Source organism: Dermochelys coriacea, chromosome 27, assembly GCF_009764565.3.
Source record: "Dermochelys coriacea isolate rDerCor1 chromosome 27, rDerCor1.pri.v4, whole genome shotgun sequence".
NCBI classification, from domain to species: Eukaryota; Metazoa; Chordata; order Testudines; family Dermochelyidae; genus Dermochelys; species Dermochelys coriacea.
Genome location: NC_050094.1, coordinates 10,870,949 through 10,893,723, shown reverse-complemented (window position 1 = coordinate 10,893,723; position 22,775 = coordinate 10,870,949). Strand labels below are relative to the sequence as shown.

Sequence of the window (22,775 nt, the reverse complement as noted above, 5' to 3'; positions counted from 1 at the left end):
CCCTCTGGCCTAGGCTCTACCCCGCCCCGTCCCGGGGATCCCCCCCCGGCCCAGGCTCTGCCCCCCAGCCCCGTCCCGGGGATCCCCCCCAGCCCAGGCTCTGCCCCCCCAGCCCCTTCCTGGGGATCCCCCGACCCAGGCTCTGCCCCCCCCGCCCCTTCCTGGGGATCCCCCCCAGGCCCGTCCCGGGGATCCCCCCCGGCCCAGGCTATACTCCCCAGCCCCTTCCTGGTGGCTCCTGTCTCAGGCCCTGTCCCCACAGCTCTGCCATCACAGAGAGCGGCAGAGTGACCCTGAGCAGTGCCTCCCCACCATCCCCATTTCTATGACTGTGGCCTGCTGAGGTGGGGACTGGGGTACAGGGGCCTCGTGTCCCCTCCCTCTCCAGGCTGGCGAACCCACCGGAGGCCAGACCCAGGGGTGAGTGGTCCGTGCAATGGGATCTCCCATTGCAGTAGAGCACCGTTGCCCTGGAGGGGTTGTGGGTGAGAGGAGGTTGCATGCAGGGGTGCAGATGGGGGGGGGTGTCAGGGTGGAACCCCCCCTGCCATATATAGCATGGTCAGGAGTTTTTCACCATGTTTAACCAAGGGCTGCTCCCAATGCAGTCCAAGGCCAAACTCCCATTGACATTGCTGAGAGCAGGATCAGGGGCCCCAAGTGAATGTGAATCCCTGTGTTTGCTTCCAGACCTTCAGCAGAGCCCAGCAGGGGAAGGGAGGAGCATCACCAACTCTCTCATCGCTGGGAGGAACCTGTCCTGCCCCGCAGAAAAAGAGACCCCAGAGAGCATGTGAGTGTCTGATCGCTGCTGAAATGGGATATGAGGGATCAAAGAAGGGGAGTCCCTTAAAATGAGGGATGGGTGGGCACCCTAGTACCTAGCAGATGGGAAGGGAGATGGAATGATACTCCCTAGCTTTTACATAGCACTTTTCATCAGTAGGTCGGAAAGGATTTTTCGAAGGATGTCAGCATTATTATCCCCATTTTACAGATGGGGAAACGGAGGCACAGAGGTAGTGACTTGAGACACACACAGTAATGGGAGATCACCCTAATTACTAAGCGCATCTGGTTGCTTTGCTCCTGCCACGACCCAGCAGGTTAAAATAAAGTTGTAGCTTTATTATAGGGAACTGAACATTGCTCTCCCAGCAGTCTGCGATCCTTCATTGTGAAGGGGCTCTCGGAAGGATCGCCTTTGCTCTTGGATTCCAGCAACACCCGCAATTTGGCTACACAAAATTATTCTGAACGCCTTTCTCTGTAGATCCAAAGCCTTGGCGTCTCTGCTCACCATCCGCTTGGACAGGGAGAACATTTGCGCTATCAGCAACCTGCAGGGTCTGAGAGAGGTCCGCAATCTCTACCTGCAACAGGTAAAGCACTTAGCATGCTCTTTAACCTGATCTGTCTCTTAGGCTGGGAGATAGCACCCCCTGGAGATCAGCTCTGGTTTTTCACAGCAGCCAAACTCTCTTTGCACATCACAGTAAATTCCACTGTAAGCAAGATCATAGTTTGGCTTTGAAATAAGATCAGACTCTTTCCTTTGGCAAGCAATTGCTTGAGAATGCTGTGTGTTGGGGAGGGACACCCCGAGGGTGAGAAACAGAGACAATGGCAGGTGTGTTAGGCCCAGATTTTATTTTTTTAAATATGTACTATTAATAGAAAAGTTTATGAAATAATAAAAAAAAAATCACTGAACATGGTTTTGTGTTTTGATTTAAACATTTCCCTATAGCAACAGCCACCTAACCATCACAGCCTTGTGTCAGGGCTTGAAAGCCAGAAGTGAATATATCCAGACAGACACAATTAACAAAAGTCACAATGACTAGGGGCCTTCCACTCTGAGAGACAAGTGAGACACAAAAAATAAACAAATGACTTAAAACCAAGGAAAAGCAAATCTGATCTTTAATTATTTTCCTTTCGATGATCTAAGCTACAGAAGAAGAATCAGGAATTTAACCATCTAAGTTACCCCGATAACAAGAACATTTCAGGTTTTAAAAATCTTACAATCTTTGACCTTTAAAAGAGCTCCCTTTGGATTAATAAATAACAGAGTGGTGCTCTGCCTTCAGCCATCTGGCAAATCTGGCTAAGGTCATGTACATGTATAGGCCCCATGCCTGCAATGGGATCCCTGCGTGCTGCCCCGTTACAGAGCCCATTGATTTTGGGGTCCATTTGTGCAGCTCTGATTGCAGGATTGGGGTCTTGGGGCTGGTTTGCACTGGTAACTTACATCGCTATAGCTTCGTCTCTCAGAGATGTGAGAAATCAACCCCTTGTGAGATGTAGCTATGCCGACCTAATCCCTGGTGTAGACAGTGCTAGGTCGACGGAAGAATTCTTCTATCAACTTAGCTTCCTCTCAGGGTGGTGGAGTGTGGCAGTGTCTACACTGAAACACTACAACGATCAGCTGCTGTGGCAGTTTAGGTGTAGACATACCCTTAGACTCTGATCCTGCAAATTGGCACCTGAAACTCTTACATGTGTCTTATGGAACTCAGCTGAGCTACCTCCCTGAGGAAAGCTGCACATGTGCGTAAAGGCTTGCAGGGGCTGAGTGATCCCTATGTAAAGGTTCCTTGTTTGGGAAGCTGGGCAAATCTAACCCGATTAACGCTCAGCCACCCCACGTGTGTGTTTCACGCCTCATCGTCCTGATTGGAGAGTCTGCTCCCATGGTCTGATTTTTGGCAAGTTATTCTTTCCCCCCATCCCGACCCTTATAAATCTAAGATGCTTTTGGAACTGTTCCCTGTGGAACAGCCAGCGCAGGACTAAGATTCGGGGAGTTCTGTGTTATAATCTCAGCCTTGCCCCTTATTTGTTTTGTGACCTTGGACAAGTCTCTCACTACCTCTGTTTCCCTCATCTGCAAAATAATACTTGCCCAGCTAACTGCCCGGGGAGCCCCGAGGCCTAGTTAATATTTGTTCAGCGTTGTGAACACTTGAAGTGCCATTGTTCGTCTTCATTTAGTCAAGAAATCCTTTCATTTTTCAGAACCAAATTGAGACCATTGAGAATCTCAGCTGCCTTCCCAACCTCCGGTAAGTAGGGCTCTTAATGACATGATAAGCTGTACAGAGAGCATGTGTAAACAGCAGCTGTTGCACTGCAGCTTTAGTGGGGGGTGAATTTCCCAAACTCGGGCGTGGCAATCAGACGATAACACAGGCTTTTCCTCAGGGGGGAGTGAGGATTGGGTGTAGTTAGTGACATCAGCAGCCTCATGGCAGTTTAACCCTAAGAACTTGGCCCTGGTTCTCTGGCACACAGGACTTTGCCCTTTGGTTTTAAATTTTCAGGCACAAATCCAAACTAAATGCTTCTTCTTTAGAGACACGACTGTGTCTGCCCTTTGACCTCCTTTCATTCCCACTGAAGGCAATGGCGGTTTTGCCATTGACTCAGCGGGAATTGGAGCAGGTCCTTTGAGATCAGCACAAGCTCTATCTCGCTTCGCACAAGAGCACAATGCAGGTTTGATCAGATAAAGTCCCTGCTGCGGAAGTCCCCAGCCTCTGTGGTTCCCCTTTGCATTCACTGACACAGCTCCTTCCACCCCCACTCCTCCTGCCCTGCAGGTTCCTCTCGCTGGCTGGAAACCGCATCCGTGCAGTGGAGAACCTCCAGGACCTGCAGCACCTGCAGTTCCTGGACCTGTCGCAGAACTGGATCGAGACACTGGACCCTGGTAGGAGTGGTGCAGGCAGCAGCCTCCGTTGGACAGGCTCGGAAAAACGCAGTTGGCTGCTCTTCCATGCCTCCTCCTGCTTATTCCTCATTGCTTTTAACATGCTTTGAGGGTGGACCCCTCGTGGAATGTTGCCATTATTGATAACTGGGCACGTCCCTAGCCTTGTCCAGCCAAGGATGCCAAAGCAGGAATAAACTACGACTCCCACCCTGTGTGCTGGAACAGTCAGATCATATCACCATTTACAAGGCACTGAAAGCCACTTTCTTGAGGTCACACAGTGAGTCCATGGCAGATCGGGGTATCGGACCCAGGAGTCCTGATTACTGCTGCCCTGCTCTAACCACTAATGCACTCTCCCTTCCAGACTTGGGAATAGGATCCAGGAGTTCTGCTTACCAGTGCCCTACACTAACCACTAGACTACTGTCCTTCCCTGACTTGAGAATAGGACCCAGGAGTTCCGGTCTCAAGTGCCCTGCTTTAATCACTAGACCACGCTCCCATTTCTTTCCCTAACGAGTCTCTTTTCCGTTTGATGAATATTTGCCTCCTCTGTGAGAGCAGCAGCCATTCTCTTGCCTTCGGTTGACTCCCTCTTTTGTGCACCACACATGACAACAACAAGAGCAGTGATACCACCCTGACGCGGGAATAGCACATGCCGCACGTGTCTCCTGCCGAAAGAGCAGCTTCTTTAAAAAGCAAGAAGTGTCTGTTCGAGGGAAGGAGTTCTTTATGCTGTTGTGAATCCAGCTAACATGCCACATCACGCTCCAACAGTCCTATGACGTCGCCTAACCTTGGCCGGGTTTCTAAGCTACAGCCCAATAGGGCTGTCACCTTTTCCCATGAACTCCAGGGCCTCGTTTACGTTTTGTGGCCTCGTTAAAGGTCTGACGCAGCAGAGCACCAAGGCATGTGTTTTTCAGTCCCGTCGACTTCAACGAACCTGAGCACATACTTTGCTGAATCTGAGCGAGCTTAAAGTTTCTTTTCAGTTTCATTTGGGCAGGAAGCAGAGAAGAGACGGCCATGGCCGGGAGTGTGTCTATCTAACTCTTAGGCACAATAGTCATTTCCCATGCGCTCCGCTTTTCAAAAACAAAGCAACACGCAGATTAATGACAAATCCATCAGGGTGTTCCCAGGGCAAAGTGTGGAACGAAACACTCTCTGGGCAGAAATGTTCTCCTACAATGTATCTCTGCCGTCCAGAGCAGGCCTCTAGTAATATGCACCAATGTGGGAAAAGCACGTGCAGATTGGCCTCTAGTTTGTGGCAGGGAGAAATGAGCAAGGGAACCTGGGTTTTTAAAGCTTAACAATGTAGCAGCAGGATACTGGGAATCAGGACTCCTGGGTTCTATTACACAATGGCTGTGTGATTTTTGAGAAAGTCACCGGTGTGCCCCAGTTTCCCCCGTGGTGAAAGGGGATTGATACTCCCCTACCTCCAAGGGGTATTGTGAGGGTTCAGAGACCTCCAGAGCAGAGAGGGGTGGAGAGTTTCATTGGACCTGCAACCTAACAGCTCATCCGCTTACTTAGCAGCCAGAGCTCAGATTTGCTACCTCACCTTCTTTCTTCCCTTTGGTCTGTGCAGATGAGCTGCCCTGGAGCCTCCGCATCCTGAACTTTTCAGGAAACAGATGCACCAGCCAAAATGGCTACAGGTGAGAGCGAGTGCACGAAATCTCCCTTCCTTTGAGTCTCATGGGTGAGAACTAAAGCCCAGCTCCTCAAAGATAAACCCAGTGGGAGTTAGGCACCTAAATACCTTTGAGGATCTGGACCCAAACACCTAATCCTGCTTCTCTTATACAACTGTCTCCAGTGCAAGCTGGGGGTTGCTAAACAGGGTCAGGCTAGCTGTATACCTTCAACGGGAGACCCTCTAAGAATACACTTAAGCATCGCAAGGAGTGGGGTTATTTAGATAGGCCCAGATCCACTAAGCTATTTAGGCTCCAAACTGCCACTGAAATCAGTGGAAGTCTGGAGCCTAAATACTTGAAGCATGTGGGCCACAGTGCTCCGAGTTGAGGGCAGGACTGTGCCCCCAAAGGGCTCCCCCTATACTGAGATGCAGGGGCAAGGGAGATAGCGAACAAGCCCAGGGATTGAGTGGCGACAGTTGGCGAGCGGCTCCTTCCTTCCATGAGTTGTTTTCTGTTGGCTTATTGTTGTGTCATTTTTGTGTTTCTATCAAAATGCAAATAGTCTCTTCCTGCCCTGGGCTCTGAGGTCGTTTGACCCTTGCCTCACCCTGCCCTGCATTTATATTTACAGCCCCAGGTTATGCTTGTCTGAGTTAACGCTCCTCCCTTTTGTTTGGTTTGTGCCACTGTGCACTCGTTGGCTGCTCTGCCTTCCAGCAAGTTGAGATCTTTAAAGGCTTCCCCGCACCCAGTGGTGGTCAGCTAGTGAGGCCTGCCCCCTGTAGCAGCTCCCCTGTCAGAGCTGGGGGAGGTGGTGGCACATTATTTCCCCTGTGAGTTCTGACCCAGTGCCTTACAGTGGTGCTGGGGGGGACGGGGCGATAAATCTCCATCTTACCCTCTCCAGGTCACTAAAGACCCCTTGGCATATTTTGCAAGAGCCCAGGATGTTAAACAGGTGTCCTCCCTAAATGCCAACTTGAAGTCATTCCCTTTGGCCTCCCTAAATTCTTCCCCCATCTGCAATTTCAACTGGATAGCAGAATTGTCACTTTCTGCCCAAACCTTTTATATGGAGTTATCCCTGTTCGCTGCTGTGTTCCACCCCAGAGGTAGCTGCATTGCAGCAACGCTTCACATGAGCCAGTGTGTGGGTGTGGTCAAAGCACTGTGGCATCCTCGGGGATGGAAGGCACAATATTGTTTTGGCCTTTCCAGAGAGTTGTTGCTCAGGGCCTTGCCCAGTCTCATAAAATTGGACACCCAGCTTATCCCCAGCTGGAGGGACCCTGACCCAGTGGAGGAGGAGGAAGAGGAGGGAGCTTCTGATGACAGTGACGCTGAGGAAGATGATGATGTCCCTGAGCTGACTGGTCCTTTCTGTGCAGACAAAGGTGATCAAGCTGCTGCTGTCAGCCATATGACCGGATTCTGCTCTTGGTACACATGGGTAAATCTAGATGAAGTCACCTGCCCCTGGATTTGCACGGGTATGACAACAGGGTTGGGCTGTGTGCATGAATATCGGTGCTGGTGAAAGGGGCTGATCTGACAGTCCTCACCTTCCAAAGATGGGGAAAACCCCTCCACTCTGCAGCACTTTGCAGGATCCTAGCTGAGGGCTAGACACACCATGGTCCCCTATCACCACCACACCGCTGTGCAGTAACATACAGGAGCCAGTTTAATGACCCTGCCCCATGTGCTGGTCCGCTGGCTGCAGAGGGGGATTTGCTCTAACTTTTCCGCCTCTCCCCCACGCAGAGTTCTTTACAGGTCTCCACCAGGAGCTGGCTGGCCGCTCACAGAGGAGGATGCAGGAGGCGCTGAGCGAACACCAGGCCCGGCTGGAGGAGCTCACAGAGCGCCAGAGACTGATGCAGCTGCCAGGACATCTGTGCCCAGGAAGCTGGGAGGGCCACCTGGCACCTAGCCCAGCAGAGGAGGGAGCTGCAGGAGGGAGATCACCAGCCCCTGGGCTGCTTGAGCCGCACCCCAAACCCAAGTCAGGAGGCTCTACGAGGTCTGGCACCCCACGCACTGGCGGGCAGAGCAAGCGCGGGAGCGGGGCCCGCCTCAAGCCCCTGAAAGGGGAAGCTTCCACCACAGTTAAAACTGCAGCCAGAGCAGCAAAAAAATGACTGACGCCCAGCCAGCCCCCGCTGCAAAGGCGCACAGGGGACTGACTGGGCCGGCCCCGACAAAACAGCACAGTGGCGTTTGCGATTGAAACGTAAAACCTCTTTATTCCACCTCAGTCTGTCTGCCTGTGGGCTTCTGTCCTGCGCTCCCTGGCGGGGGTGGGGTTAGCCCTGCACAGCATCCCAGCTCTGTACAGGCCAGGTAGGTGGGGATCATCCCCTTGCTATGGAAAGTGACCCGAACGAGGTCCCTAGGTGAGTCTGAGAGAACCCAGCTGTCCTGTGCTCTAACCATTAGGCAGTGTTTCCTCTTAGGAAGAAGCAAGGTGGGCCCTGGTAACCCAGCCACCAAAATTCAGCTCCATCTAGCTAGCTGAGGCTCTCCCCCTCCCAGTCCCACGGAGTCTGGCTCAGGACACCTGGCCTGTTCAAGCTACTGAACCCTCCGCTGAAGTTCTGGACTCTTCATGGGAGTGACAACTCATGCAAGTTGAAAGGAGTGGCAGGCGTCCATTCCAGGGGAGGGCTGTCCACAGCTACAGGCTGGGAAATGCCAGGCGGAGGGTCCAGAAAGGGCACCATGCCAGAGCAATAATCCCGGTGGTGAAAAGCCACTTCCAGTCCAGTTAACGCAGCTGGAGAGAATGTCAGCGATCGGATGTGAGGTTAAGAATCAGAATTGGAGCAGACGGGGCAGCAGCAGCAGGAATTAAGGTTCTTCTGTTCCTTTGAAATGCTCCATGCTGAAAGGAAAGCAGGGGAAAGAAGCAAGCAATCTCCAGACACGGTAAGCCAGGCAGGGCTCTGAAACAATCCAAGAGGGAGGGTGTCCTTTCACCAGCGGCCGGGGGTGGCCACAAGGTGGACCATGGCTCAGCCACGCCTATTCTCCTTTTTTATGATGGTGCAGCATAAGAAGATCCCAAGTCCCAGAATGCAATGCTCTGCCTTGCTTTGAACAACCCAGTTATGTTGCATGGTGGACCCTGTAATCTCTATTGGCCATATATCTCTGTTAAGGATGAAGGAGCTTCAGGTTCCCAAGAGGAGGCCAACGAGATCCCAGTGACTGATCAATGTAACCCCTCTGTGACGTGCTTCCCCGATCCCATAAATGGGGCTGTTCCAGGCTGACACTCTCCCAGTCCGTGGCACGCAGACCCTGCCCTTAGGGACAGGTATTAGACCACAACGTTGTGCCTTTCATGTGGATACTGGGCCATGGGGCAATGCCACACTGTTTCCCAGGAGCCTTTGCTCCTTTTCATTCCAGGCTGCGGCCCAGAGCGGCTCTGCCTTTGACAGGGATGTTAATGAGCACAGAGGCAAGGGGGGCAGCCAGTGCAGACTATACCCCAAAACGGACATGCAGTCAGGGAGCACAAGGCAAAATAGAGGGGTCCCCCCAACAAAGCCCAGAGGGGTGCAGCCCACAATCTATGAACTCTGCAGCATCTTTCTCCTTCCCCTGCCCACCCACCCTGAAACCCACCAGCCTCAGGCTTATTTGTAGAACTTGATTTCCGTGTCCACACAATCAAACAAGAGGTCAGCCAGCTCCTCCGGGTCAAGGGTGATACCGCCGGCCAGGATTTCCTTCATGGCCTCCAGGCCCTGCCTCTCCAGATCCTGCATGGTCTGCTGGAGCTTCTGGCCTTGCTCCTGCGGAACAGGGTCAGTGGAGAAGAGAGAGATGTAAGGGACACGTACAGCCTAAGCCACTGCTCATGGGGATGGTCTCGATCCTGAGTGAGTCCAGAGTCTAACTCCATCCACTCCACCTCCCAGAAACACCCCGCTAATCTCAGACAGGCCAACCGCAATCCTCCCACTGTACAGCTGGGAGCTCTGCAGCCCAGCTGGCTCCCAGGAGAAAACCCTAGAGCTCCCGGGAACACTCCCAGGGCTGGGGTGATGGGCAGTTAGCGCCAGGCGAGGCCATCAGGAGCCCCGCTCAGCATTTGAGAGGGAAGCAGAACCCCAGGGTACGAGCCCAGGGCATTCAGTTACCTGGCTAGTTTCCATGCGATCCAGTGCTGCTTGATGTGCCTGGTAGAGCTCATGTCTCCGATCAACTCTGCTCTGGAATCGAGGGACCTTCTGGACGGGGTCCTTGTCACCAAAGCTCGGAGACATTGCCTTTGGGACCGGAGTCACATTGGCGACGAAGATGAAGGGCTTGAATATGGACCTGCCCAGGCAGGAGATGGGGGCAGAGACTGTTAGGGGTGTCTCTGCAGCCCCACAACATCCTTGCTGAGACGTACCCTGGCAAAGTGGGTTTCGGCCAGAGGTTGCCAGGGATCTGCCTCCTGACCAGCTCATGCCCACAGGGGAAGCGAACAGCAGGATTGTAGCACTGCCAGGGTTCGACCCAAAAGTCTGCTCTGCAGCTAAGCTGGGGGCGCCCCAGGGCAATGGGGCCGGATGCTATTAGGATAGCGTAGATGACTCGGCTGGGACGCTGTCGGGTTCCCCATTTAAGTCTCGATCCCTGAGCTCCAAGTGACTTCCCGTGCTCTGAGCACTCTCAGGGTGGAGCCCTGGCTTCTCACTGAACCAATCCCAGGTCAGTCTCTGCCCGGGATCCCTCTCGGACATCGGCAGATGGTTTCGCTGCTGCCGGGCAAAGGGCTAAACAGGACGGAAAGGGCTCCTGGTTCAAAGGCTCTCATGATGTTAATGTGCAAACAAAGATCCTGATCCTGCCACGGGCCAAGCATCCTTGGGGAAGTTGCTGGTGGCTGAGGACCCTCAGCACCTTAGAAACAACAGGTCTGTTTAATTTTCACACAGTCTTCTCCCAGCCTCCTCCGACAGCCCGGAGCCAGGGGCTTTCCAAGCACAGCGGGCCCCTTGGGCAGCACTGGTACTAACCTGGAGGGGTCGGGCGTGGCTGTGAAGAAATGCACGCAGGGCAAGGTGGAGTCCTGGGGGAGGATGGACACCATGCTCCCCGTGGTGCGGAAGCCCTCCGAGTCCACACAGATCCCACTGGCCTTGTCCCGCAGGATGTCCATGATGGTCTCCACCGTGATGCAGCCTAGCAACACCGGGGGGAAGAGATGGAAGATCAATGGGCAAGTAACCACTGGGTGGGGGACTGGTTCATGCTTTCCATCGACCAGCAGCAGGTTAGGTCACCATATCTGTGGCCAATGAGATGAGACCAAGTGGTTGCTGGATGACCCAGAGAGACGCCTCTCCTGATTGCTAGATGCTGCCACTGCCAACCAACTGCTCCCATCCCATTGATGGGATGACACTGAGCACCAGGAGACTGGCTTTGATCCTTCCCATGGATGGTAATGGGATGAGGCACCACGCTGGCACAGCCTCATCCCCCGCACCCACCTGCATGCTGCTGCAGTAGCTCCTTGCCAGCGCAGAATCGGGCCTTGGCCGCCTCCATCCGCACGGGCTGGTGGGTCAGAGAGAAGACCTTGCTGAAGCTGAACTCCCCATCCCCGCTCCACCAGCCCTGGCTCTGGGCATGGCGCCTCAGCCCCGTGTGCTCGGCGGTGATATCCGTGCCGATGCTCAGCTGGTTGGAGATATTCCGGGTCCCTTCTGCAACAAGACGTGGCTTTGGTGAAGAGGGACTGTATTGGTGGGATAGTAGCCATGAGGGCTCCCAGCCCGGGCCCTTCCCAAGACCTGACACCTCTATCCACCCATCAGCACAGGCAGGAGTAGGGCAAGCGTCCAGGAAACCGCCCGACCCAGAGAGACACCTCTCGAGGCATGAGAATAAAACAAGAGTCATGTCGCCGTGGCCCACTCAATCCTTGACCTTTTTGCTGGCGTCACAAACAAGGGGGCTGGGGGTAGCTGTGAGGCGAACTGGGTTGAGACCCACCAAACTCATCACACAGGCCGCCAAAGCAGCAGCAGATGGGAACAAAGTTTGGTAACCAGCAGCCTCGGCTGGACGAGGACTGGTCAGCAAGAGGTGAAAGGCCCCACATTTATCTGAGCTGTCCAGGCCCCTACACCCCAGATCGTCTCCCAGTAGAACTTTCCTTCCATCCATCCCTGTGCAGACACTATCCCTGCTGAGGCTGGACTAGCTGCTCCCCCACAGCCCCTCCAGCTGGGACTGCAATAACAGAGCTCCCTGACACCCCCACTTCCAGGATGTCCAGGACTTCTGCCACCCCGGATATGCACACTGCTCACCTCGGATCCTCTGGGCTGCCCAGTACCGGCCGGCTGTCTCCAGCACCCAGGCTTCGCTCCGGTCCGCCAGCAGGAAGGTGTTGTGATAAACGAAAGGGGTCGGCTCTTCCTTGCAGCTGCCGCCCTGGCCGTAGCGCTCCAGCAAAGCCGTGATGGCCTGCAGGGCTTCATGAGCCGAGCTGCCCCTCTCCAAACCCAGCCTGCGGCAAACAAAGCAGCTTTGAAGAGGGAGTTTGTGGGGGGAGCCATGGATCTGCGCTCTGCCCCTTTCCAGGCACAAGCCCAGAGGATCGCCCCAGCACATCCAGAGAACTGCCGGGGTGTGAGAGGGAGGCAAACAAGTGTGGGCAGCAGGTGGCTGCCCCAGGACTGAGCCGGGCAGCTCAAAATATCAGATCACAGCCCAACAGAGGGGGTTGGACTCAACACATCCAGCTAATCGGGGGGCGGCGACACCACATAACACCGGTCTCCCGCGCCCGCCCAGCAACTCTCACCTGACCAAGTCCATGCCCAGCAGGGCCTCCTCCTCCCCAACAGGCTCCTTGGTCCACACCCCTTCATTCCCAATGCAGACGCCGTGCTCATTGGCTCCCATCTCAGCGCCCCACAGCCAGGCCGGGCGGCTCAGGATCACTGCGTGGGTCCTCTCTGCCTGCTCGACCTCGACGTACGTACACTAGAAGCAGGGCAGGGGGAAGAAAGCACAGGTGACTGGGTTGTGGACCGTCAAGAAAGGGGGCTCCTCTCCTTAATACAGGGGCTCAGATCCCCGTCTTTTCTGCCCCAAACTGGGTCCCAAGCTCCACCCCCCCACACTCTGGCATATGGTCCGCTCACCTTGAGCTTTGCCCCCCTTGCATAGGTTGCAGCAGGGAGATAGATGACTTCCTGGACCTCATCTCTAGGCCGGTCTGAATTTTTGCCAAAGATCACGGCCCGGGAGGCGGTGGCGGGAGGGAGAGCGACGAAGCAATCGCAGGAGGAGGGCGCAGGGCGGTTCTGCTCAGCCATCCTAGCTGGGAAGAGGAAGAGACAAGACGAGTCGGGGTCACCCAGTCTCACCCGCTTCTCAAGCGGGTCTCCCTTGCCCCACGCTGGAGCCGGCCAGCGGCTGGGAGCCATTGGCACCCGTCACGGGGGAGTCCCGGGGCATCCCCTACCCTGCTCACCCACCCAGCCGCCTCGCACTGATTCCAAAGCCACCTGCTCCGGCCGGGAATTCCCCTGCGATGCGCTGGCCCAGGGCGGGCGAGCGCCCGTGAACAGGCCAGCCGCGCTCAGGGCGGCTGGGGACTTCTCCTGCCCCGGATGACGTCATGTCCCCATGAGCTGGGTCACCCCCTCCAGCCCCGCGGGCGCCACAACAGCCGACTGTAAGACACCCCCAGCTGCAGAACTCACTCGCAACTGGACCCCGAGTCCGGCCAACACCCCCCCCCCCCCGGGACCTTGGGCCAGGGGGTCCTGTGGTTAGAGGAGCTGAACCCAGCGGAGAGGCCTGGGCGGTTTATTCCTCCACGGCTCTGGAAAGGAAACACCGGCTGAGGATTAGAAGGAAAGTTCGGGGTCCCTGTTGCAGACATGAGGGAGGCACAAAACATCCCAGCTCCCAGGGACGGGGGTCCAGGAGCTCAGCCCAACAGGCCTGCGGACGAGCGAGCTTCTCCCACGCTCAGCTGCGAAAGGGGATTTGATCCCCTGCGTGGAGCTGCCCCCATCACAGCCCTGCTGGGACCCCCCCCACCCCCGGCCGCCCTTTGCCAACGGGGGCTGGAGGGGAGAGGCCCTCAGGCAGACTGGCTGAATCCAGGCCGGCCGGGACCAAAAAACAAAGGCTATTTTGACTGGGATTAAAGACATTTCAGATTAAACCGTCAGAGCAGAGATGCACTGGGGGCCTCCCCCCCCAGCCAGATCCAAGCCCAGGGACAGCAGGGCCCACTGGCCCCAGCATGCCCATCGCTCAGCCGTGTCTCCCTCTCTGCAGCCCTCCCCCCCTGCTCCTTTTCTCTCTTACCCCCGACCCCCCAGGCCCGCATTGCACGGGCCTAAGGGGGCTCCCCGCACCCCCCCCACATGCACGGTGACAGACCTAGAGGTCTCCCCGCACCCCCTCCCCGACGCCCGCATTGCACGGGCCTGGGGGGTGGGTCTCCCCGCACCCCCTCCCCGACGCCCGCATTGCACGGGCCTGGGGGGTGGGTCTCCCCGCACCCCCTCCCCCACGCCCGCATTGCACGGGCCTGGGGGGTGGGTCTCCCCGCACCCCCCCCCCCACGCCCGCATTGCACGGGGCTGGGGTGGGGGTCTCCGCACCTGTCCGGCCTGCCTCCGCTCCGGGGTCTGCGCCCCCCGCCGCCGGGACCTTCCGCGGCTCGGAGCTGGCAGCGGCGGCGCCCTGTGGCCGGAGGCTGCTAAGGCAGGAGCGGGACGGAGCTGGGGGAGCGGCGCCGTTTCCTGCTCTCCCCGTGCGGGACTTGAACCAGGGACACACCAGGAGTCACCCCGGGCTGGGCCGGCCCGGCCCGGAGCTGGAACTAACCGCACTGCTAGGAGGCGTTTGTGCACCCGAGCCAGCTCTGCTCCTCCTGGTCCGGATCAGCCGCTCCCGCCTCTGGACTGGCTGGGATTCCCCTAACATCCCCCCCCCATGGACTGAATGCAGGGTCCCCTAGCTAACATCCTCATGGACTGAATGGGGGTCCCCGCGCTAATATTCCCATTTAGGACTGAATGGGGTCCCCTAGCTAACACCCTCATGAACTGAATGGGGGTCCCCAGCTAACAGGGCAGGGATGGCCTCTCTTAGCTTAAATCTATTTTCCAACCAACTCCTCCTTTTGCCTTTGCGAGGTCAGGGCAGTTGCACCTGCCAGAGAGATCTGTTTTCTCTTACTCCCTTGTGTCATTCGCTTTTCCTGTCCCACCCCTTTCGCTCCCCCCCACCACCTCTCCGGGGTCGGTCGCACGCGTCATGCATGCCCCAGATCGGTGCGTGCAAGTTACACTCGCTTGTCACACCCACTTCCTAGCTGGCTGACACCTGCTTTGTAACACACACCCTGGGTGAAATCCCTCCCGGATCCGCTTGGAGACCGGATGGGAACGGCGCCCTCCTACGGCAGGCCTGACCGGGGCCCAGGGAAGGCAGGAAAGTGGCCAGAGGATGACAAACAAGAGGGCGAGGAGGAGAGAGGGTGGAGAAAGTGAGAGAGACACTCCCCGGAGAGTTGGAGTCACTTGCTCCCTGGCCGACTCCCTGCACGTGCTCCTGTGGCTTCATCCCAGGGTCCCCAGCTCGTGGACCGGTTCTGCCAGGCTTGGGTTCCCTCCGGCATCAGCTCTGCGTCCTAGGCCGGAAACGCCAGCCAGGGCTGCAGCGGGAGACAAGGCTGCTCCCTGATTGCTGGCCCCCTTTGAGGTCAATGCAGCAGGCCTAGCCCCACGCAGGGCCCAGCTGTGGAATCGCCGAGTGGTTCTGCCTTGGGGAAGGGGTGTGTGAGGGAGAGATGGCACAATCTCTGCTCAGGCCTCCTCTAGACCCATCTTGTGGGTAATGAGGGAAAGGGGGCTGCAATCTACAGTTCAGGGACACGGCCCCAGGCTCCCACCTCCCCACTCTCTGGGGGTCACAACACGTTGGTCAGTCTTGATTTATCCAAAGCATCTTTAATGTTGCAATGGGCCAATAGAGAGATGTAGGAGTCAGCCAGATCTGCCCTGGGGGTCCATGACCTGCCAGGTCAAAGGGGATCTGGGGGTGGGCGACCTGCTTCCTGCTACCCCCCTCCCCAATCTTATGGGGACTAGGGACACTCTGGGAGTCACCCAGGCTTTGGCTGGGCTGCGGCTGCTGGGGTTGGTGAGGCCAGCTGTCCTGGCTGGAGCCCCCATCTGAAGAGTCAAGGGAAAGAAGACTCAGCTGTAGAAATAGTGGGATCTAGCGAGGAAATGCCTGAGCCATGCCCAGACAGGCCGTTCCATGTGCAGACTCCCCCTTCCTCCTCCCTGCTCGCATTTGGAAATCTTCGGCTAGGAGGGGGAAAAAATGTTTCCAGAATTACATTGTACAATAGCTTCTGTCTCTGGCTGCGCATGGAACTGTCTCTCTTGGAGCATACGTAAAGCAAAGGACTTCACTAATCGTTGTCATTTTTACAGGAGGTGGGGCATTGTAACCCCATTGTCCTTGCCAAATTACACCCAGGGTAATTACATTCTACCTCTTTAAATTCTCCCCTGCTATTTCAATTGGTTATTGCAGTATGGTGTTGCTGTGTGCTGTTAAACCAGCTGCAGCATTCCACCCCAGAAGCGGCTGCATGGTGGGTAAAATGAACCCTGTGTCTAAAGCACATTGAGATCCTTCAGGATGAAAATCAAGATTGTTACTAGGGCTCAGCAAAAATAATATTTATTCCAGGCTGGCAAAACCATCACCAAAATTTGCCAGCCCATGCACAAAATTGACTCGGCATGAGGGTGCCAAAAGTGGGACAGGTCACTAAAGAGACTTTGTGTGGCTGTCAGACAGGACTTGCCCAAGGTAAACTGAACTTTGCGAGGCTGATTTATTCTTCTAGAGACACGATGATTATCACTGATAGGAGGCTCCAATCCAGATTATTGAGAGAAAGGGTCGCTCAGGGCTATGGGCCCAGGAGACCTTGGTTCAGTACTAGGCTCTGACACAGAATGGCCCAGCCACTTAGGCCCATCTCCTCAAAAGTACGTTAGGATCTTCAGTACCTTTGAGGATCTGAGACTTACTTGTTCCGTGTCTCAGTTTACTGCCTGTGAAATGGGGATAATAAAGCTTCTCACTTCTTGTCTATGTGGATTGTAAACTCTTTGGGGCAAGAACTGTCTCTACTACGTCTTTGTACAGTGCCCAGCACCATGGGGCCTTGAGCTCAGCTGGGGCCACTAGGTGTTACTGTAATACAACTACTAAGATGACTGGGGTCCCATTCTGTGCGGTGCTGTACAAACCTATAGGGAAAAAACAGTCTCTGAGCTTATTGTCTGAAGGAGGCAGAAACAGCAAGGGCAGGTACCAGGGATAGAACATACCAAGAAGTGGCCATGGGTTTGACTGGCACCCCTTGGATGTATCTGAAAGCGAGTCTCTTAACATCAGCTAGGGCTAAAACCTAGTTGGTGGATAATTTTTTTAATAGGCTTTTAGGAAACAGCCAAGACAAACTGACCAGGTTGCTCTCTGCCAAAGAAAGGTGTAAAAGGGCTAGGGCACAGAACCTGGGCTCTGTTCCCAGCTCCGCCACTGACTGCTGTGTGACCTTGGGCTAGTCCCTTCCTTTGTGCCTCAGTTTCCCTCCCTCCCCTTCCTCTGTCTGCTCTCTAGGGCAGAGACTGCATCTGTGTGACTGCACAGGACCCAGCGCAGTGGGATCCCAATTTTGGTTAGTGCCTGGGGATGCTAAGGTAACATGGATAAGAACATCAGACAAATAGCTGTAAGGCCTAGAAGCTGACCCACAGGAGTGGGAGCCTATCAAAGCCAATCAGCCTGCAGGGAGCAGCTTGAGTCAATTTGCCCGGCGTGGCTGATGGCAGCGAAGGAGTATTTCGGTGGCTGACGTTTGGATGTGAAACGTCCCCTTTCATCATGCTCGTCCCAGGCTATGAAGCCAAGTCCTGTTTGGCAACGGTGAGCAATCCCTCCTACCACTGCCAGATGACAAACTGTGTGGAATAGTTGTGGGAAAAGGCTGAGCGCTCATCTGACATGTCCCTTCTTGAAAGGGGATGAAGGGCAAGGGCGGGATAGCCTGTGGCTCCTACTGGCTGCGGACAGCACTGGAGACAGCAGGGGGGGCATTTGGAGAAGACCCTCTGGCTTAGTGGCCCCAGTCCTGCTCCTCTAACAGCAGGCCCAAGGGATATGCAATAGAAGGGCTCCCCTTTTCCCCCTCCTGCAGCGTGTTGGCATTGTCATTGTATTTTTGCAGATCCACACGGGAAGGCACACTGAAGTCAATGACATTCCTTGGGAGGAGTGGGGGGGGACAGACAAACATGGCTCATGGCCTAAAAATACAATACGGGTGAGGGGATCAGAACAATAGTTACTTGGGGGGCAGGCAGTATTTGGGTGGTCGGAGCCCCCTCTTTGTTGCAGGTGCTTTAAGCTGGACACAGCGGGCGTATCAAACTCAGCAGAGATAGAGACCACAGCTCAGCATGTGGAAAACACAACTTTATTATGGTATGTCATAAACATTCAGTTAAGGGTAGCATAAAATCCCTCCTTTACCTCTAAAGGGTTAAGAAGCTCAAATAACCTGGTTGGCACCTGACCAAAAGGACCAATAAGGGGAGAAGATACTTTCAAATCTGTGGGGGAAGATTTTTGCTTTTTCTCTTTGTGTGGGTTCTCTCGGAGCCAGAGAGGGACCAGGGGCAGGAAAAACCATCTCTTAAAACCTTGCCTGAAATAAGATCTAGGATTACAAAAAATTGTAAGTAAAGCAGGAAAAGTGTTAGATTATCTTTTGCTTTAGCTTTTGAATTTTCCCTGTGCTAAGAGGGAGCTTTATCCCCGTTATTTGTAACTTTAAAGTTTTGCCTAGAGGGGAATCCTCTGTGTTTTGAATTGGATTACCCTGTAAAGTTACCTTGTATCCTGATTTTACAGAGGTGCTTCTTTTACTTTTTTCCCCTCTATAATAAAGTTCTGTTTAAGAATCTGGTTTACCTATTTGGTTGGAATATAATTCTCAAGCCTCCCCAGGAAAGAGGGTGAAGGGACTTGGGGATATTTTAGGGAACCAGGAACTCCAAGTGGTCCTTTTCCTGAATCTTTGTCTAACTCACTTGGTGCTGGCAGCAGTACCCATCCAAGGACAAGGAAGGATTTGTGCCTTGGGGGAAGTTTTTAACCTAAGCTGGTAGAAATAAACTTGGGGGGGGGTCTTTCATGTGGGTCCCGACATCTGTCCCTAGAGTTCAGAGTGGGGTGGGAACCCTGACATGGTACAAAACACAAACCCACAAGCCATCACCCCAGGTCAATTCATAGCAGCGAAGGATCCTACATGGTTTCCTCTGTGGGGCTCCTACGGTAACAGCTTGGGGGCGGAGGACAGGAAAGCAGCCCAGTACCCAGGGTCACTAGCAGCCAACTGCTCCCCTAGCCAAACCGACCATGGGTGGCTGGGCAGCAGCCTCTCCTGTCTCCCATGCCCCACATCAGACACTGGAAGTCAGCAAAACCTTCCTGCCACCTCCCAGGAGCCGGTTCAAGGCAGCGGAGTGTCATTTGTCGCCAATTCCATCCTTGTATCCTATGTGTGGACCTCCACACGGGAATGAACCAATGAGCCAGCTGGTCTGGTGTCTCATCTCCTCCCACACAGGACCTGGCTAATGGCCTATCTAGCCCAGGGGCCCCATCTCCCTGATCAGACCAATGGAACCAGCTAGTACAGCATCCCCATCTTTCGACCACATCACATCTAGCCAATAGCCCATCTATCCCGGTATCCCTGCCACACCGGATCTCCTAGCCAACTCCATCTGCAACAGCTCATCTATCCGAGTCTCCCTGCCTCGCTGATCAGACCAATGGACCCATCCAAAAGAAAGGGGTAGTCAATTCTTTTTTGTTAAGGTCCAAATTTCTTGGTCAAGGTCTAGTCAAGGTCTAGACTCCAGAGACAATAACCAAACAAAACAGTAATGATAATGATAAGTAAATAACAGGGGTCCATTCAAAAAGCATCTGGACGGAGGCTGGATTTGACCTGCAGTCCAGCTATTGACTATCCCTGCAATACAGTATCCCCACCTCATTACCACTTCAGATCTAACTAGTGGCCCATCTAGCCTGGTATCCCCACTCCCTGAATCAAGCCAAATAGTCTCTGTAGCCTGGTATCCCCTGGATCAAACCAACATGCTCACCCAGCCCAGCATCCTGCCCCCAGTGGTTCAGATCAGCAAGCCCGTCTGTTCTGTTACCCCACCTCCAGCCATGTCTGCTGTCACATGCTCCTGTGCTGTATCTACCTATGTGATTCTGCTCCCCAGGGGAAGAGTAATTCCCCCACGACCACCCAGCTGGGGATCAGCTTATGCCCTGACACACAAGGTTCAACAGCACCACCCCAGCTGGCTTGGTATTTCAGGCCTGTATGTTCCTCACCTGGGCAGTCCCCTTGCAGGGAGACAGTGGGCTAGGAGACGCTTGGACTAGCTAATTTTGGAGCAGAGCACCGGCAAGCCCCTCCTGAAATTCCCGCCATGCAGCAGGCCGGGTTGGCTGGGGCGGGTGGGGAACCTAGCGAGCAGTCTCTCCCCAACCAGTTTTACAGCCTTCATTGCCCGATAAATCAAAGGCCTGATGGGAGGAGCTGGGTTCCGAGCCATCCTAGCTGCAGGGAACGAGGTGGCGGGGTGGCTGCCTAAATCCCCTGCTTCCACTGGTTTCCCTTCCAAACTGTTCAGCCACTCTGGAACAGCAGAAGGCTGGCACAGACCTATCCTATACGTGGCTCTTTGGATCCAGGAACCAATTCAGATCTCTACTTTAAAAAGCGGGATCACCCCCAGCCACTCCAGTGCCTTCACCTGCAGAAACCAGGCAGGAGCACTTCTATTAGGGGAACAGTGATTTTGCCCAATATCTATGGAGGAGGCAGGCCAGATGTGACGAGTTGAGCCCAGATGCCAAGGAATCTACCCCAACTCCCAATGATCCTTGTGTTCTCAGGACCTATTTGTGGGGCGCAGGAGGGAGAGATCAGACAGCACTGCTTCAGAGCTCCCAGGGGATGCCCCACATCTGCTCCAGGATGGAAACCTGTAGCCATAAGCATGTTTAAACTGTGGTCACTGCTAACAAAGTGGTCAGGTCACCCAGCCCAACTCCCATCAGCTTCACTGGAAGATGGATCAAGCCCAGAGACCAGGGGCCTGAGGATTTGTCTTCACTGGGACATTCAGGAAAACTAATCTGAATTAACTTTTAAAGTGGATTAGTTCAACTGCATTAAACCTCTGTGTGGATGGCCTTATTCAGAATTAATTTGATTGAGCTTCATTCATGTTTAACTGATGCACTTTAAATTCACACCTTTCGTTAATCCAAATTAACTACTTTCCTGAATGTCCTTTTATAGACATGACCTAAGAGGCAAAGTTTGGATCCACATACAGACTTGCTCAAAGTTCAGCAGGGCTTTGGTTTACCAGAGATGGACCAAACTAGAATCATTGATGCAAACCCTACTTCTCCCAGCTCCAACTCCTGATACTGGGGATAGGATACACTGAGTCTGGATCTAAACCCACACTGGTTTAGCTGCATAAATAACCAACCTAATTTGCCTAGTTATTAGCAAGAATCTAGCACAGTCTCCTTGTTACCAGCATGGACAGGGATAGACTCTAGTTAAGGTTAGAAGGTTTTGGATTTTCAGTGATGAATATAACTAGCTGTCAATTTCTTCCTCCATCTAGAAAGTGATTTAAAAAAAAAAATCTCCCACTGAAATTTACAAGGAGGGAAATTTAAATACATCAGGAGCCAGCTGTATCTCTGAAGTTAAACCAGGGATAAACCAGGCCTGTTTTTTCACACAGGGAGGCAGCTGTCCATCTTTTCCGCTCTCTATTGTATCTGGTAATCAGTCAATTAATAGGAGAATTTTATTTGTGGCAGATGAATCTTGATTTCTACACTTGTGACATTTGGTCTGAATTAGTTTGGTGTCCCAGTTGTTTTTGTCATCAGTTTCCTGAGAGGGTAAAAATGCAAATGGAGAAGAATCTGAAAAAAACAATATTATCCTTTGAAAGAGACAGTGGGTGCACTGGGACTCCGACGAAGCCAGCCACATGGACAGACGTCAGAGAGGGAAAAGGTCCTTGACACCAGTCAAGGAAACTGTGCTAGAGAATGGAGGTCCAGTCCTGCAGCCTTTACTCACGAGTCATCCCAACAAGACTCAAACTTGAAACATATTTAGGCTCTTTGCCCTCAGCTACCCATGAGAGGTCTCAGAACTCCTCAACCCTTTAACAAAACCTGTCTGCAGCAAGCACAGTTCAGATCCCAGCCCAGATAGGACCAGAGACGAGCAACTGGCTTTTGAGACCAGTACTGGGGACAGCCAGCCAACTGGCCCACCAAAGATGCACATTAAACAAGAAGAAAAGGAGGACTTGTGGCACCTTAGAGACTAACAAATTTATTTGAGCATAAGCTTTCGTGAGCTACAGCTCACTTCATCGGATGCATCTGTAGCTCATGAAAGCTTACGCTCAAATACATTTGTTAGTCTCTAAGGTGCCACAAGTACTCCTTTTCTTTTTGCGAATACAGACTAACATGGCTGCTACTCTGAAACCTGACATTAAACAAGCTTAGCCTCTAAGCTTCCATCCTCCCCAACTGGCAAAGCCTGGTTTCACCTTATTAATAATAATATTAATAAAATAATAATTAATAAAACAGTCTAAAATAAAGAGCTCGGCTCATACCCGGAGATGGGCCTGAACTTCCTCCAAACTCCAAACACTCTGGAAGTTAGAGGCTTCTTGGTCTCCAAACTCCACTCTGAATCTGGCAAATTACCCCACATTTTAATAATGGGCCGAACCACGATATCAGCTGCGAAAAATCCCCAGGCCAGATTCTTGGTGTCAATCAGTGCACTCAATGGAGGGGAGCTGCAAGACGCCAGCTGAGGATCTGGCCCCCAGAATTTTGGATGTAGAGGTAGCTGTAGCTTAAAACCTCTCCCCCAATCTACCAACAGAAGCCCAGTTACATTTACACTGGCAGAAGATCCCATCTTACTTGCTTGAGGGTTCTGCCGACATTTAGGAAAACAATTAGATGAAATAACTACTTCATTTAAAAAAAAAGGGGGGGGGGTAGGATCGAGAGAGAGAGAGAGAAAAAAAAGTTTCCTTCGAGATAAACTGTTGATTTTTAAACCAGTTTAACGAAAAAGCAGGGGGGGGGGATTTCTAGGGATGTTTCCCAACCCATCAGCTTCCACGGCCCAATTGATAATCTAGGCATTCAATAAATAT

General features: G+C 53.6%; 2 protein-coding genes across 8 annotated transcripts; one reads left to right on the top strand and one right to left on the bottom strand.

The window, feature by feature from the left end:
- Positions 1-329: 329 nt before the first annotated feature.
- LRRC46 (leucine rich repeat containing 46) lies at positions 330-11,790 on the top strand (the record flags this gene model as incomplete). The annotated part of the gene is made up of 8 exons (XM_043503378.1): positions 330-420; positions 691-793; positions 1,274-1,382; positions 3,031-3,077; positions 3,615-3,724; positions 5,334-5,403; positions 6,667-6,782; positions 7,153-11,790. Coding segments are annotated over 8 exons (1,023 nt in total), but the record flags the coding sequence as incomplete, so codon positions are not given.
- SCRN2 (secernin 2) lies at positions 7,615-14,251 on the bottom strand. 7 transcript variants are annotated; one of them, XM_043503373.1, is made up of 10 exons: positions 14,028-14,251; positions 13,113-13,234; positions 12,549-12,727; positions 12,206-12,387; positions 11,709-11,908; positions 10,884-11,099; positions 10,407-10,572; positions 9,540-9,720; positions 9,022-9,191; positions 7,615-8,333 (listed from the first exon to the last, which is right to left on the bottom strand). In XM_043503373.1, the coding sequence occupies exons 3-9, from the start codon at positions 12,720-12,722 to the stop codon at positions 9,033-9,035; spliced, it is 1,278 nt and encodes a 425-aa protein (XP_043359308.1). In that variant the 5' UTR covers positions 12,723-12,727; positions 13,113-13,234; positions 14,028-14,251; the 3' UTR covers positions 7,615-8,333; positions 9,022-9,032. The 7 variants fall into 7 exon arrangements, with proteins under 7 accessions (XP_043359308.1, XP_038241774.1, XP_043359311.1 ...); XM_038385846.2 differs by having other exon boundaries at positions 7,615-8,272; positions 14,028-14,171; XM_043503376.1 differs by having other exon boundaries at positions 9,026-9,191; positions 14,028-14,171.
- Between the last annotated feature and the right edge of the window lie 8,524 nt (positions 14,252-22,775).

Coding starts and splice junctions, on each gene's coding strand:
- SCRN2 (XM_043503373.1), bottom strand. CDS start 12,722: ATGGCTGAGCAGAACCGCCCTGCGCCCTCCTCCTGCGATTGCTTCGTC. Junction 11,100..11,708: donor GGCAGCCCAGAGGATCCGAG/GTGAGCAGTGTG, acceptor GTCTTGTTGCAG/AAGGGACCCGGAATATCTCC. Junction 9,721..10,406: donor GCCACGCCCGACCCCTCCAG/GTTAGTACCAGT, acceptor CTGCCTGGGCAG/GTCCATATTCAAGCCCTTCA.